Raw genomic sequence first — 13,336 nt, forward strand, 5'->3', positions numbered from 1 at the left:
TCAATATTACTTTCCCCATCATTGTCATGTACATTTTCCTCTTCGTTCATTTCTTCCAAAGAATTAAGTATTTCTGTTTCTTTTTGGTTATTATAAACAGCTTGAACCTCTGAAGATTGACCAAACATTCTGAAAATAATTCACATTTTTATCATCAAACATACCAATAGGAACCGTAATTATTATTTATTATATATAATTAATAGGTAAACAGTATACTAATCAAAGTTTTATAAATAATAATTGAATCCAGCATTTATTCAGCATCAAAACTTAGTTAACCAGTTATTTTAAAACTTACTGGAAACTTTTGACAAAATTTGATCCGTTATCAGTAGTTGTATATATGACTTTATCACTAATATTAAAGTACAAATATACTGATTCCATTTCTTTAGCTAATATATCATACGTATGACTACCCTTTATTCTTTTAATGGCCAACAAACAAGATACTCTTTCAAGAGTGTTTGGATTAATCCAATGGCATGTCAACCCTAAATATGACCTGAAAAAAACATTTTATATATAAGTTTATAATATATTAATGTACATAATGATTTTAATGCTACACCTTTTAAAAATAGACCAACAATCAGCTGTTGTGGTCAAATATTCGACTTTGGAAAATGCATCTTTCATTGTAAGTATGAGATTTTCATGTTGAACAGTTATATTTTTCATCAATGTTTTCCTTGTTAATACATGGCAACCATTATATCCAACTGTTATCAATTTTTTAAAGTCTTCATGCTCCACTAAATTAAATGGCAATGAAGCATTAATGACTAGATTTTGAATCATCAAATTTAACTCCTCTAAAATATGAATATTTATAAACAATTAAAACTATATAATTTTACAGCAGTAGTAAAAAATAATTTACTATACAAATAAATTACCCAATTTATAAATGTGAAAATAATAATTAATAGTGTTAGCTAAAAACTTAACTTCATAAAAAAAACTTTGAATTGACTAACACAGCTATATCCTAAATTATCACAGATATTTTTATAAGGATTCTTAAAAAAAACCTGAACCTGGTTCATTTAACCAAACTTTTAGAATAATTGTATTAATTTTAATGGACTATACCTCGGTAGTATACTTCCGCAAATATTAACTTACAGGCAAAGGGTAAAATATTTTGTAATCAACAATTTAAAACTAAAATTTGACTTACTTTGAGATGTCAAAGTATTTTTTCTAGAAAAATCTAATATAGTAGTAAATTTTGATTTTTTTTCTTTCACCAAATTTAAGCTCTCATTTGTTTCTTCTGTAACATAATCACTTGTTCTCTTCAATTTGGTTTGAGTTTCGACAGTCTCATCATTTTTCGAAGTCCAAACATTTTTATGTTGCATCTAAAATAAATTAGGTAACCTCTCTATAATTTTTAGGTATTAGGTAATAGGTATTATATACCTAATATAGTAGGTAATATATTATACAATGCTCCGAAAATAATCTGTTTAAACTTTTATTATAATTATAATAATAGTAGGACAAAGATACAAAGTATTAATCGTTGGAATAAGTACTTACTTCTAAATGTTTTAACAGATTTGAACATGTCCTTGTGTCTGCTGTTAATAATTTAGTTGATACACAATATTTACAACGAACCAAATATTTTTGGTATGATTCAAAATCTTCTTTTAATTTTACAATTTTAAATATATTTTCATATTTAATCCAAGGAAGACGGTAGTCACTATATTTACACTATTTAAAGTTTTATCTGCCATAATTGTTAACTCGCAAATTAATGATTTAAAACACGTTGAAAACAAAAATACGTAAAATAGAATATAACAATAAATTAATAATATACTATGTCAATATAATGTGTGATGTGTCACTGTCGCACTTCATTATGCATTTCTCAATGGCTTATTGGCTTTTCATAGACCATAAACCATAGTTAGTATGGGTACAACGATGTGCAGACTACAGAGACGTCAGAGACAGACGTTCAGTCACAGTAGATAAAATATAAAAGATAAGCAACACGGCAATACCCATTAGTCTTTAATATACAAATTTATTTATAGCATTCTTGTTATTGCAATCGGTATCGCTGATCGGTAACCACTAATCAGTAAACACTAAACATGATATAAACCAATACCGGTCATAATTTTATTATTGTATGAATGTATGATATTAAAATATATTGATAGATGTTATCAAATATCGATTACTGAATTACCTACAAATTTGAAATTTCCTGCAAAAATTATACGTTTTCTATTTTTCGTTTTAAATTGTATAACCAAAATCCTAAAAAAATATATTGTTATACTATTAAAGTATTCCGAATATAGTATTTGGAATACTTTCGAAGGTATTCTGAATACTGCGTAAAATACTTTTAGGAAAAGTATTTTCAAAAGTATTCTGAATACCTAAATAGTATTCCGAATACTGTATTCGGAATACTTTATTCGGAATACTACCCAAGACTGGTCTTTATACTACAGTTGTGACCAATGTTGAAGTCGGCCACCATTTGTAAGGCAGGCAATTTACTCATATACATTATACATAACATAATATACGGTGATAATATTGTTTTTGTTAACATTGCCCACTTTGTAAATGGCGGCTGACTTCGGTTGAAACCGATTTGGTTCGGCCCCGATGAATTTATTGCGCATGCGTCAGGAATGAAAAAGATAGCGCTGGACGGGGTAACATAATATTATTGCGGTAATGTTTTGCGCGTGTGCACTAGTTTTGAGAATTCTCAGTGGTGACATCGGGGCCGAACGGGCCAACCTAATCGGCTTTAAGATTTTAAATCATAGCTCCATCCAGTATGAATGATCGAAGTATCTGTGGGTAATATAATATTTTTTATGCCATGAACAAGTCATTTTTTCTCTTAAGTTTTTATTTAAAAAAATATTTTTAATTAATAATTATTGTACTTTTATGATTGGAAACAATATTATATAATTATGTTGCCATACTTCAGTGCAAACTTAAAAACGTCAAACGATCGAATGATTCAAAATTCTTAATGAAAAATAATAAATGTTATTTATTTGATAACAATATTATTAGTAGGTACTAGGTATGCATAGTGATAAGTCGGAATGGTTACCAATTGGTTACTATAGCGGTAACAACGATATTGCTGGGCCATTTACCGAAACTTCGGGAACGCTGCTCCGTGGGTGTTTAGTAGCGGCCTATCCATTATATAATATTATCATCTATGAATACGTTACGGGAATGTTTTGCGTTTAGATTTTCTTTCTATTGTTATATCACCTTTATTGTATATAATATTATACAAAAGCGCAGTGTACACGATGTTATAATATCGACCATTCCGGTGCCGTAAGTGATATTTTTTTCGATTATTTATATGGTCAAGTGTAAGGTTAAGTGAAAAAAAAAGTCGTAGATAATTATATTGCTGCAAATTATAGTAGCACTACCTACCGCGACAGTGTCATGACCGCGCTTGTGAAACCGAACGAAACATAAATCTAGATCACGACGTGTATAGGTAGGTACAAACTATTATAATTATTATTACCTAAGTACTGGTTTATCATCGTCGTCAGTGTAATTGCCGCAGATTTATGGCGATAGGGTTACTGGACTCGTCCAGTTTGTCCCGATTTTGACAAAACGACGCCGGTCGAATCTAAAAACCGCACAGAAAACTTTTAAACATAATGTCAAGTCCACGTTGGGCAACCAGAAGTCCTTGCAAAGGGTCATCGAGACTATACCCACGGATACCGAGGATATACCTACGCTACCGTTACGGTATAATATAACCAACGCGTGGTATATGAAGTGCGGTTACGCCGAGTATCACTCCACATTACTGCTGTGTGCGGTGTACCTACACAATATTATTATATATTATTATCAAAGGTAGGCATTGACTATAGGTAGTTGAAAAGTTAAAGTCAATTATTTTTTTTGTTAACTTTTTAACTTGACTAATTTATAATTGACAGTTGAAATAGCTTATACATTTTCTCATTTGATTTAAAAAATAATCCATCAAATTAAAAATTTTTTGAAATTTTTCGTATCTATGATATTGTACGTAAATATCAGTATATATTAAAATAAAAAAAATACAATACTATAGTAGTACAAACATTTCTGTTATTTTCCTTGATAAAATAAATTTGTATATAAATATTAAATATATTTTACTAGATAATATTATATGACTTTAAATTGCTATTTGTTAAATTATTAATTGAGATGTGCATAGCTTTCTCATTTGATTTAAAAAATAATCCATCAAATTAAAAATTTTTTGAAATTTTTCGTATCTATGATATTGTACGTAAATATCAGTATATATTAAAATAAAAAAAATACAATACTATAGTAGTACAAACATTTCTGTTATTTTTCTTGATAAAATAAATTTGTATGTAAATAATAAATATATTTTACTAGATAATATTATATGACTTTAAATTGCTATTTGTTAAATTATTAATTGAGATGTGCATAGCTTAAGTATTTAATAACCATGTAAGGTAAAATAGGTGTAGGTATACACTGTACCCTACAATAATAGTTCAACAAAATTGTTTATTATAATTTAGAAATTAGAAAGAACGCAGCCATCTTTATGGGATCCACAAATTTATTAAAAAAGTAGACTAACTTTTTTCTAAATTGAATTAAGTTAATATTTATTTCTATACTTATTGGGGTTAAGTTTATGATCGGTTATAACTGTTGACTTCTAACTTATTGATCTTGTGTTCTCTTAACTTAACTTAACTCGAGTTATTTATTCTTGTCCACCTTTGTACATTATTATGTACATTTTAACTTAATACCAATGCATTATTATCGTGTGTTGCGCCCGAATACAATTATTTTATATGTCAAGGCAAAGTAGTGATGGAAAATACGTTTATATCGACCAGTGTCGACGTATTCCATTTGCTTCCTCACACGAACGGAAAGGCTGACTGTTGTGAATTGTGATATAATAAAATAAAATGTGATATAAAATAAAATAATTTATAGTTCATTTATTAACTCTTTGAGTATCAAATTAATTTCTAAAAATTATTTTATCACTATTCATCTTTTTTTACAAAATGTCAACATTCACCAAAAACAAATGGTGCATGTCAACAGTCGGTGTATGTATACATCTAAGGAGAAATTGACATTCGCCAGAAATTTGTGACATTCACCTTAACATATATAACAGGCATGTCAAACTCAAAGTATCAAGTGGGCCACATAAAAATTTAGCGAAAAAATAAATATTTTGTACAAATTTTTCAATTTTATTCTTTATGTTTACGAATACAGCAATTACAACTAAATTAAAAAATGAAAAAAAAATGAACATTAACATTTAAATAAAATATAAATCATACTAATTATTTATGAAAATAGGTGATATATAAATTACAAAAAAAAACATAATAATAATTATTATTGTTTTTAGACGATATTTGACATCTCTTTTCTCCCACCAAATTTTCAATTTCGGGAGAAATATTATTTTACGAAGCCACTTTTAATACTGCATTTAGATGTGTGTCGGTTAATCTGGATCTAACGGGTGATTTATTACTGTTCATTATTGAAAAAAGTTGCTCACATTGATAATTACTACTAAACATAGAAATAAATTTACTAGCAAATCTACGAGTTTCTACATATCGTATTGGTACAATATTGTAAAAATCAGGAACACTAACCTCATTAAATTTGAATCATTTTGAATCTCGATCAGTAAACATTATCTGTTGTTTTTTATACCCTAATATAAACTCTTTCAGTTTTTCTTGCCTCAATAACCCTTCATACTGAATCTAAGATAGCCGTGACACGACATTAGTATATTTATTTTTTTTTTTTGTCGATTTATATTGGTAGCCGCAGGTCGCGTGTTTGACATGCCAGGTATATAATATGTAATAAAATATCAAATGTATATTATTATTCATTCCAATATGCGATTGTCTGCGGAATAATAATAAATTTTGGTACATCCACTCGGGATTTATTCGAGACTAGGGTTTTAGAACATTGTTGATATCCATAGGATACAGATAAAAATAGCAGAGTATATATTTTGTTTTGTTCTCCAGAAACTCCAAATATGAAAATTAATACTGCTATTTTTTGCATATTTGAAGCATTTATATATTTTATAATGCTATTATTTTTGGTTCTATTTTTTTGCTAATATCCATAATATTGTAATGATTAATTTTATATTTTCATAAATCTTGTTTATATTGAATAAAAAATAGTAGGAAAATTTGTCATTTAAAAGATTTAAAAAAAAAATCTCCACATTTACGTTTCATTATTATTATTTATTATATATGTATTTAGGTAGCCCGGCGTTTTGGCCCATCGAACAGTATACAATAATAATTATGACTCCTTATCGGTTGTGTTTGTATATTTTTGTCTAGAATATTCTGTCATACGCATTTCAGTATCAGTCAGTTCTCCATACAAATAAATATTTAATAAATCTAAGTTATTATAACGCATATTTCCGTTATTTTTGTGCAATAAAATCTGAGCCCCGAATTTATTATACGAGTATAAAAACTTTTATTTTAAAATTTTAAAATGAAAAACAATAAGTTACCTAAGATTAAGAATATAATATTAAACTATATATGAATAAATTAAATTGTAATGTACAATATACTATAGGTAATAATAATTTTGAACAGTTATAACTGTAATGAAAATGTTTTGAGAGATAAATTGCAAAAATCGTTATCTTTTCTATGGTTACCTAGGGACATTAAAATATTGCACGGAGAATTAAACAGTTAATTTTTTGTAATGTTTTTCAGACAGATTAAAGATTTACCGCGTGATGCTATTATATTTGTTTTAAAACTAATAGGTTCTAATAATTCAGAGCAGTAGATTAAAATTACGCATACCGCATGTACCGTGGCGTATCTTGAGCAGTGTGCTTGTGAAGGCACTGGTTTATCGTACTTTCAAAAAATGATGTATTAATGTATATAGGATGGTATACCAAGTGCGCTAACTTCCTCCACCTGTAGGCCACTTGTATCAGTTGATAATAAGTGTTAGGAACCAGTACTCCTTTTTTTTATAAGATAACTTTCGATATTTTAAGTTTCCGTGAATAATATTTTTTTATCATAAGAAAAATAACTAAAATCGTTATTCTCCATGCAAAATGCAAATATCCAATTTCGTCAATATTCAAATTTCAAATATCTATAAATAAAAATTGTGATAATATAATTTAAATATTTTTAAATATTATTATACATAATTTTAAGATTTATCAATAGTTTTCCTTATGATTACCCTTGTATTGAACATTTTATTAATTGTTAACTACAAAATAACTTAACCATTTTCATGGTTTTAATGAATTTTGTCAACATTTGTAATTCAAATCCTTTTCGAAAAAAAATCTTGTCTATATTATGTAGGTTAGGGGTTCTATTGTTAATATTTTTAATTTGCGAAAATAACAACCTCATGGGAGACCTTGTATTATCTTCATTTTCAAGCTTTTTGACTGAGCTTAAGCAATTATTTTAACAATTTCAATAAACAAACCAAAATAATTAAATAATTTTAAATGCTTATAAATAGCTTGAAATTAGTCTAAATATTTCATTAAGTATAGAAAATAATAATTAAAGTAACAGCGGAATATTTAAAATATCTACGAACAATATTTTTTGATACCTATAGTAACAAAATACAAAAATCGCGGTTGAGGATAAATCGTTATTATATGTACCTACCTACGCTTAAATATTCAATGTTGACATTTTGACAACATTATTTTAACTTTTATCAATCATAAACAATTATTGTGACTTTAAGGTTAACTTTTTTGTTTAATATCAAAATGACAATATTATATATTTTAAATATGTTTTGTTTATTATAAAAATAACTTACAAGGAACCTTGTATAAATAATTTTCAAGGTTTTTTACTCACAAACAAAAATGTAATAAATTATTAAATTAATACAGTTAATACAATTATTTACTAATAATACAGTAAAAAAACTAAAAAGTCGACAATTTAAAATATCTATAAATATCACAAAAAGACCCAGCATATTTTGAAAATTATATCATATCTTAATAGAAATTAGTTTTTGGTGAAGAGTCATGGCTTTATATGACTTTTTTATTGTTGAACTATATTAATGAAACAAAATCGTATCGGTCGAAAATTGGTTTTGAGTATATAACTTACAGTCTTCCCTTAATTTCTATTGTTCATCACAGTCATTATTAAAAAAAATTCTGAGAATTTTCCCTTTTGACAGTTCATGTTTCTATCAAAAAACACCCTCAAAGTTGACGATCTACTCGATTTTTTAATATATAGGAACGTGTATAATACGCGTACACAAATAAAACATTACTACAGTTAAACCAATAATACATTGGTCGCTAAGCTTAGAATCGTAAACTTGTGTATCGCCACAGGTCGTTCAATGAGATGATTTAAAATAATGTGTTCAAGTAGATATAGGTACTTAGAATTTCTGTTATATAAATATCAATAATTTAATTATTAAAGGAAGAAAATTGTATAGTGAGCATGCTTGCAGGTTGAATCATCTCGTTTAATATAATATAGGTATACCAGAAAGGTCGACCAGTTGTCAAGTACATACAAATAAATATCTATATTTTAAGTATTAAGTGTAGGTTTTATATGTGTCATGTGCGTATTGTACATGTTTTACGACGGTCAAGTGTTTATAAAAATATTTAGGCATGAATTATACACGCCGTATACGAGTGAAAATTTCGTAAGTACTACCATTTTTGCCGAGCCAGAAAATAATCCGATTTTAACGATCACACGCGCATACCTATATACTCTCTTAATTTTATAAAATATGTTATTTTAGCACGATGGATTGTCTTACCATACTCGCCTTATAACCAGCTCTATAATGCGTTTCTCGAAGATTAGATTCGATTTGAAAACGTGAAATGGTTGAATCTTCGAGACACAACTCAAATCTGTGTGTGAATATGTGCACTCTCCACGACGATTGCGTGCAGAGACTATAAACTATGTACCATATTATGGAGACGTATATAATATTAAGGTGACACGGGCGAAAGAAACGATGAGCTTTATACTCGAAAGTAAACGACAATAAAGATCATAATAAGGTGTAATATATTATTTAATGTTTTTGTGTTGTTGTTATTATTATTATAATTTTATTTTTTTTTTTAGATCGACGAAAAATGTAGCAACACGGCATTAGGCCAATAGTATATGAGTGAAAAAAATGATACTCAGAATTAAAGATGTACTTATTCAATGTATTTTTCTTAACATAATTAATTTTTTAGGTTGGTTTGTAAGTTAATTAGTATTTTTTTTATTAGAAATTAATTAAGAATTAACGACTGTGAATACGAACTACAATTAAAATGTTATACATATACATATATAGGTACATTTTAAATAAGACATATTTATCAATATTGTAAATAGTTCTGACTTATGGCCCTGTGTTAAAACTAGGTAGGTAAAATTCAATTCGTAATAACTGTAAAGTGAGGTTAGTGTAAAATTGTAGAAATAACTCGAACAATAAATAACAAAAAAATCAACAAATGTAGGAAATTGTTTATAATGAAGTAAAAATTCAATTTTTTTAATAATAGATAACAATACACATCTATTACCGAGATAAATTAATTTGGATTATAGATTTCCTATATTAATATGTTTAATAGAATAATATTAAAATGGATAAATGGTAATACAATAGTAACTGCAGTTTTAAACATAATGTTTTTTTTTGTTAGAATAAAGGCTTTGACTTCTAAGGTCATTAGCCTATAAGTTGTACAATGGCTTATATTACAAATTGTCTTACATTACTTATGAGATTTAAGAAGTATATAATTTATTTACATAACAAGTTTTTTTTTATCTTCAATAGGCTTATAAGATTGATGGAGCTGAAAAAATTAAAAATAGCATCCGTGTTGACTTCAGTTAGTTCTTCCTCCTTGTGGGGGGGGGGGGAGGGGGGCTTAGAATGTGTCATTCTTCATCGTAATCCTACCAATTTACGTATTTTTAAATGTTTTTTATTTATCGATCAATCCGGAGGGGTCTATGACATCAAAAGTTGGTAAACAATTATTTTAATTTTATATAGAACGCCATATTAAATATCATAAATATAGTTCTGACTAGTGTTCATATTTATTCAAAATAGACAAAAAAAACTGTGGATTAAATATAATAACACATAGCTATTAGGTAAGTTGTTGAATAGAAAAATATTGTAAATAAAAAAATATATATAAATGAGGGAGTCTATTCAATGTTGAACGAAAGTCAGTCAACCAAAATTATTCGAACTTCAGACTGCTGAAACTTTGACTGTTTCTACTGTGTTACAGAACTATTGGTTATTTATATAATGTGGAATTCGTCACACTATTTAAACAGCAAATTCATTTTCTCAAAATGACTTATTATACATTTTAAATATATTTCAAAACGGAAAAATATTTTATTTTCTGTTTATAAGGACCCATATATGGATCCTATTTATAGGACCCGCTGCGAGTAATATATTATTATTTATTATTTTAGTACGATAGAAATCGTATTGATATCATGTTGCGGCGAGTGCTCATCTACATATTATGCGGATATTCGTCACGGTCTCTTGCGATACGCGAAATAATGCTCTCGTACATTAATTCCGACGAAATAAGAATACATCATAATAATATAATATATCATATTATTATTATTATGTGAGTAGAACAATTACTGCACAAGGAAGATGTTTTTAATGCGTTCACGGCGTACCTGCGCATTATTAAAGTGGTCTGAAATCTCGCGGTACTATTCAAAATATATTATTCAAAGCCGCCAGTGCATTATAAATTATATCGAGTTCGAGGGTACGGTTTATGCGGAAGTTAGCGATACTATAATATTATATTATTATTACAATATTTACACTGCTATATAAAATATAGTATATACTCCCGCGTACAATTCTAAACACACCTAACGATATTATGCTAAGCATACGTATAGGTTAGGTACAAGTTGTCAATGTTTATAATATCATGTAGCGTTATAATAATTTAATATATTACACGTCTCATTAGTATGGTGGCGAGGCTGTTAGCTGATAGTAGGAGAGGGCAACTCGATGGAGACTACTGCCCCCCTCCCCACGCTGTACCATGATAAATAAAGCCGTCTGATGTTATTAAAATACGTAATAAATAAGAGACGAATTTACCTCAGTTTTTTTTTTAAATATGTACCTTAATATCGAATGCCAATACTAACAGTGGTATATGTTGTAAAGACTTGCATTTTGTAACGCTGTATTGACAAAAAATGTGTCCCCACTTCCCCAGTTGCCATGGAAATGTTTCCTATATACCTACACATTTATTAAATAACATATTTTAAATTATTATAAACAGGGAGATTCGCCAACCACGTTCACCCCCATCTATCATTTAACAATAGGTTAAAATTATTCGGATTTGTGGAGATTTTTAAATAATGTACTCAAAGACCATATTTTTAAACTGTTGGGGGTTGGTTGTAGGTTCTACGCTTAAGGAGTGTCCTGTAGCGATACAGACTTTTGTTTTTCAAATGAAAACCCCTCTTTTTACGGTAAATTGTTTAGTGGATAATTTTTTTTGACAATAATTTTGATGTACCTAATTCAAAATTGAAACGAGTAGTTTTAAAGTTATTAAAATGTTTATATTAAGAATAGTAGTATTCCTTATTAAAGGTGGTTTTACGAAAAAATAAAATTGAGGTAAATTTGGATCTATATCATTTACTATACGTGGACCATTTTCACAAATTAAAAATGTTGATAGATTATTATACATTTTCGTAGCACTCATATATTCCAAACTCATCATCGTGGACCTATTTTACTCAAATTTCAATTACAACTAATCTTTCGAATTTTGATGTTGATACTTCAAAATGTTCAGAAAAATCATCCGTTAAATAATTTACAGTCGAAAAGGGAGGTTTTCATTGGAAAAACAGAAGATTGTATCTCCTCATGAGTCATGACACTATCTTTAAGTACCTAGTGTAAAAAAGGTCAAGAATTCCAAGACATCGTCCGGAAGTACCTATATTTGAAAAATCCGAAAATCAGATCTTGAATAACTGCATCGTTGAAGAAAAAGTGGGAGGTCGAGCATTCTTGGTTAATCACCCTGTATAATATACAGTGTATATAAACTATACTTGATAGAAACTTGTTTTTTCGTTTGAAAATATTTTCGCTCGTAAAACCCGTACCGTGCGATAGGCACCTATATACTTACCAACGATAGAGCAGGTAATTTATCCGAGGCCCTCCTCTTTTTGGAGGCTACCTGCCACGGCCGGAGCTCGGCTCTCGCGACATCGTATAATATGAGCATAGTTACGCGATAATAAACACAAACCGAGATGGTGAATTTATTCGGGATTTCGGACTTACGGCAGTAGTAGTAATACTATTATGTGAACGATCCTTGGCGTGGTTATATATTTTTATTATTCCGATGCTATTAATATTAATTAATAAGTATATTAATTTATTACAATACGCGTGTTGCATGTGGGGCACAAGTGTTTTCGTTGCGCGTCGTAAAAATTTAATATTATCTAACAAAATCTCCTGCATGCATTTGTGTATTTTTTTTTAATATATTTATGTGTAACTATGTGTGTGTGACTGTACAGGACGATATTGCCGAGATTGATCGATCCAGTTGGCGCACAGAGGGATCTCAGACATCAAAAGTAGGTAATAAATATTTTTATTGTATAGTACTATTAAAGGTGAGCATTAACTTAACTTAACTTGTAGTTAATTATTTTTGTTTTTAACTTCTTAACTTATTCAGTTAAAAATGTTTATTTTTGTAACTTAACTTTTTATAGTCTAATAATCTAATTTTTTACACAGTATATAACGACTAAAACTTCTTGATAAATGTTTGTGTCAATAAAAAAAAGCCAGTTTATGACTTAAAAATATTGTAACTGAAAAAAAATTTTGTAACTGAGTTAAGTTAAGTTTATTTTTTATTTCAACTTTGAGCTTATCTAGTTAAATTTTTTTTGGTAACTTGTAACATAACTAAAGCTGATTTAATTGAATTAACTTAACTTATCACAGTCAATTATTTTAATTAGGCAACCTTTGAGTACCATATCAAACATCATAAATACAGTTCTGACTAGTGTTCATATTTACTCAAAATAGACACTAAAACTGTGGATTAAATATTATATAGCAT

The 13,336-nt window shown here is 28.1% G+C and overlaps 1 protein-coding gene across 1 annotated transcript; it reads right to left on the minus strand.

Moving 5' to 3' along the window:
- Positions 1 to 297: 297 nt before the first annotated feature.
- Positions 298 to 804, minus strand: LOC132944380 (uncharacterized). Its single transcript, XM_061013687.1, has 2 exons — positions 575 to 804; positions 298 to 508 (listed from the first exon to the last, which is right to left on the minus strand). Exons 1-2 carry the CDS (start codon positions 802 to 804, stop codon positions 298 to 300), a joined length of 441 nt encoding a protein of 146 aa, XP_060869670.1.
- Between the last annotated feature and the right edge of the window lie 12,532 nt (positions 805 to 13,336).

The sequence above is a fragment of the Metopolophium dirhodum genome, chromosome 5 (assembly GCF_019925205.1).
Source record: "Metopolophium dirhodum isolate CAU chromosome 5, ASM1992520v1, whole genome shotgun sequence".
Classification (NCBI taxonomy): domain Eukaryota; kingdom Metazoa; phylum Arthropoda; class Insecta; order Hemiptera; family Aphididae; genus Metopolophium; species Metopolophium dirhodum.

Bases quoted from the DNA above. Each gene is read 5' to 3' on its own strand.
- LOC132944380 (XM_061013687.1), bottom strand. From the start codon at position 804: ATGATTCAAAATCTAGTCATTAATGCTTCATTGCCATTTAATTTAGTG. The intron at 509-574 runs GTGTAGCATTAA...TGTTTTTTTCAG, and splicing joins TGTTGGTCTATTTTTAAAAG to GTCATATTTAGGGTTGACAT.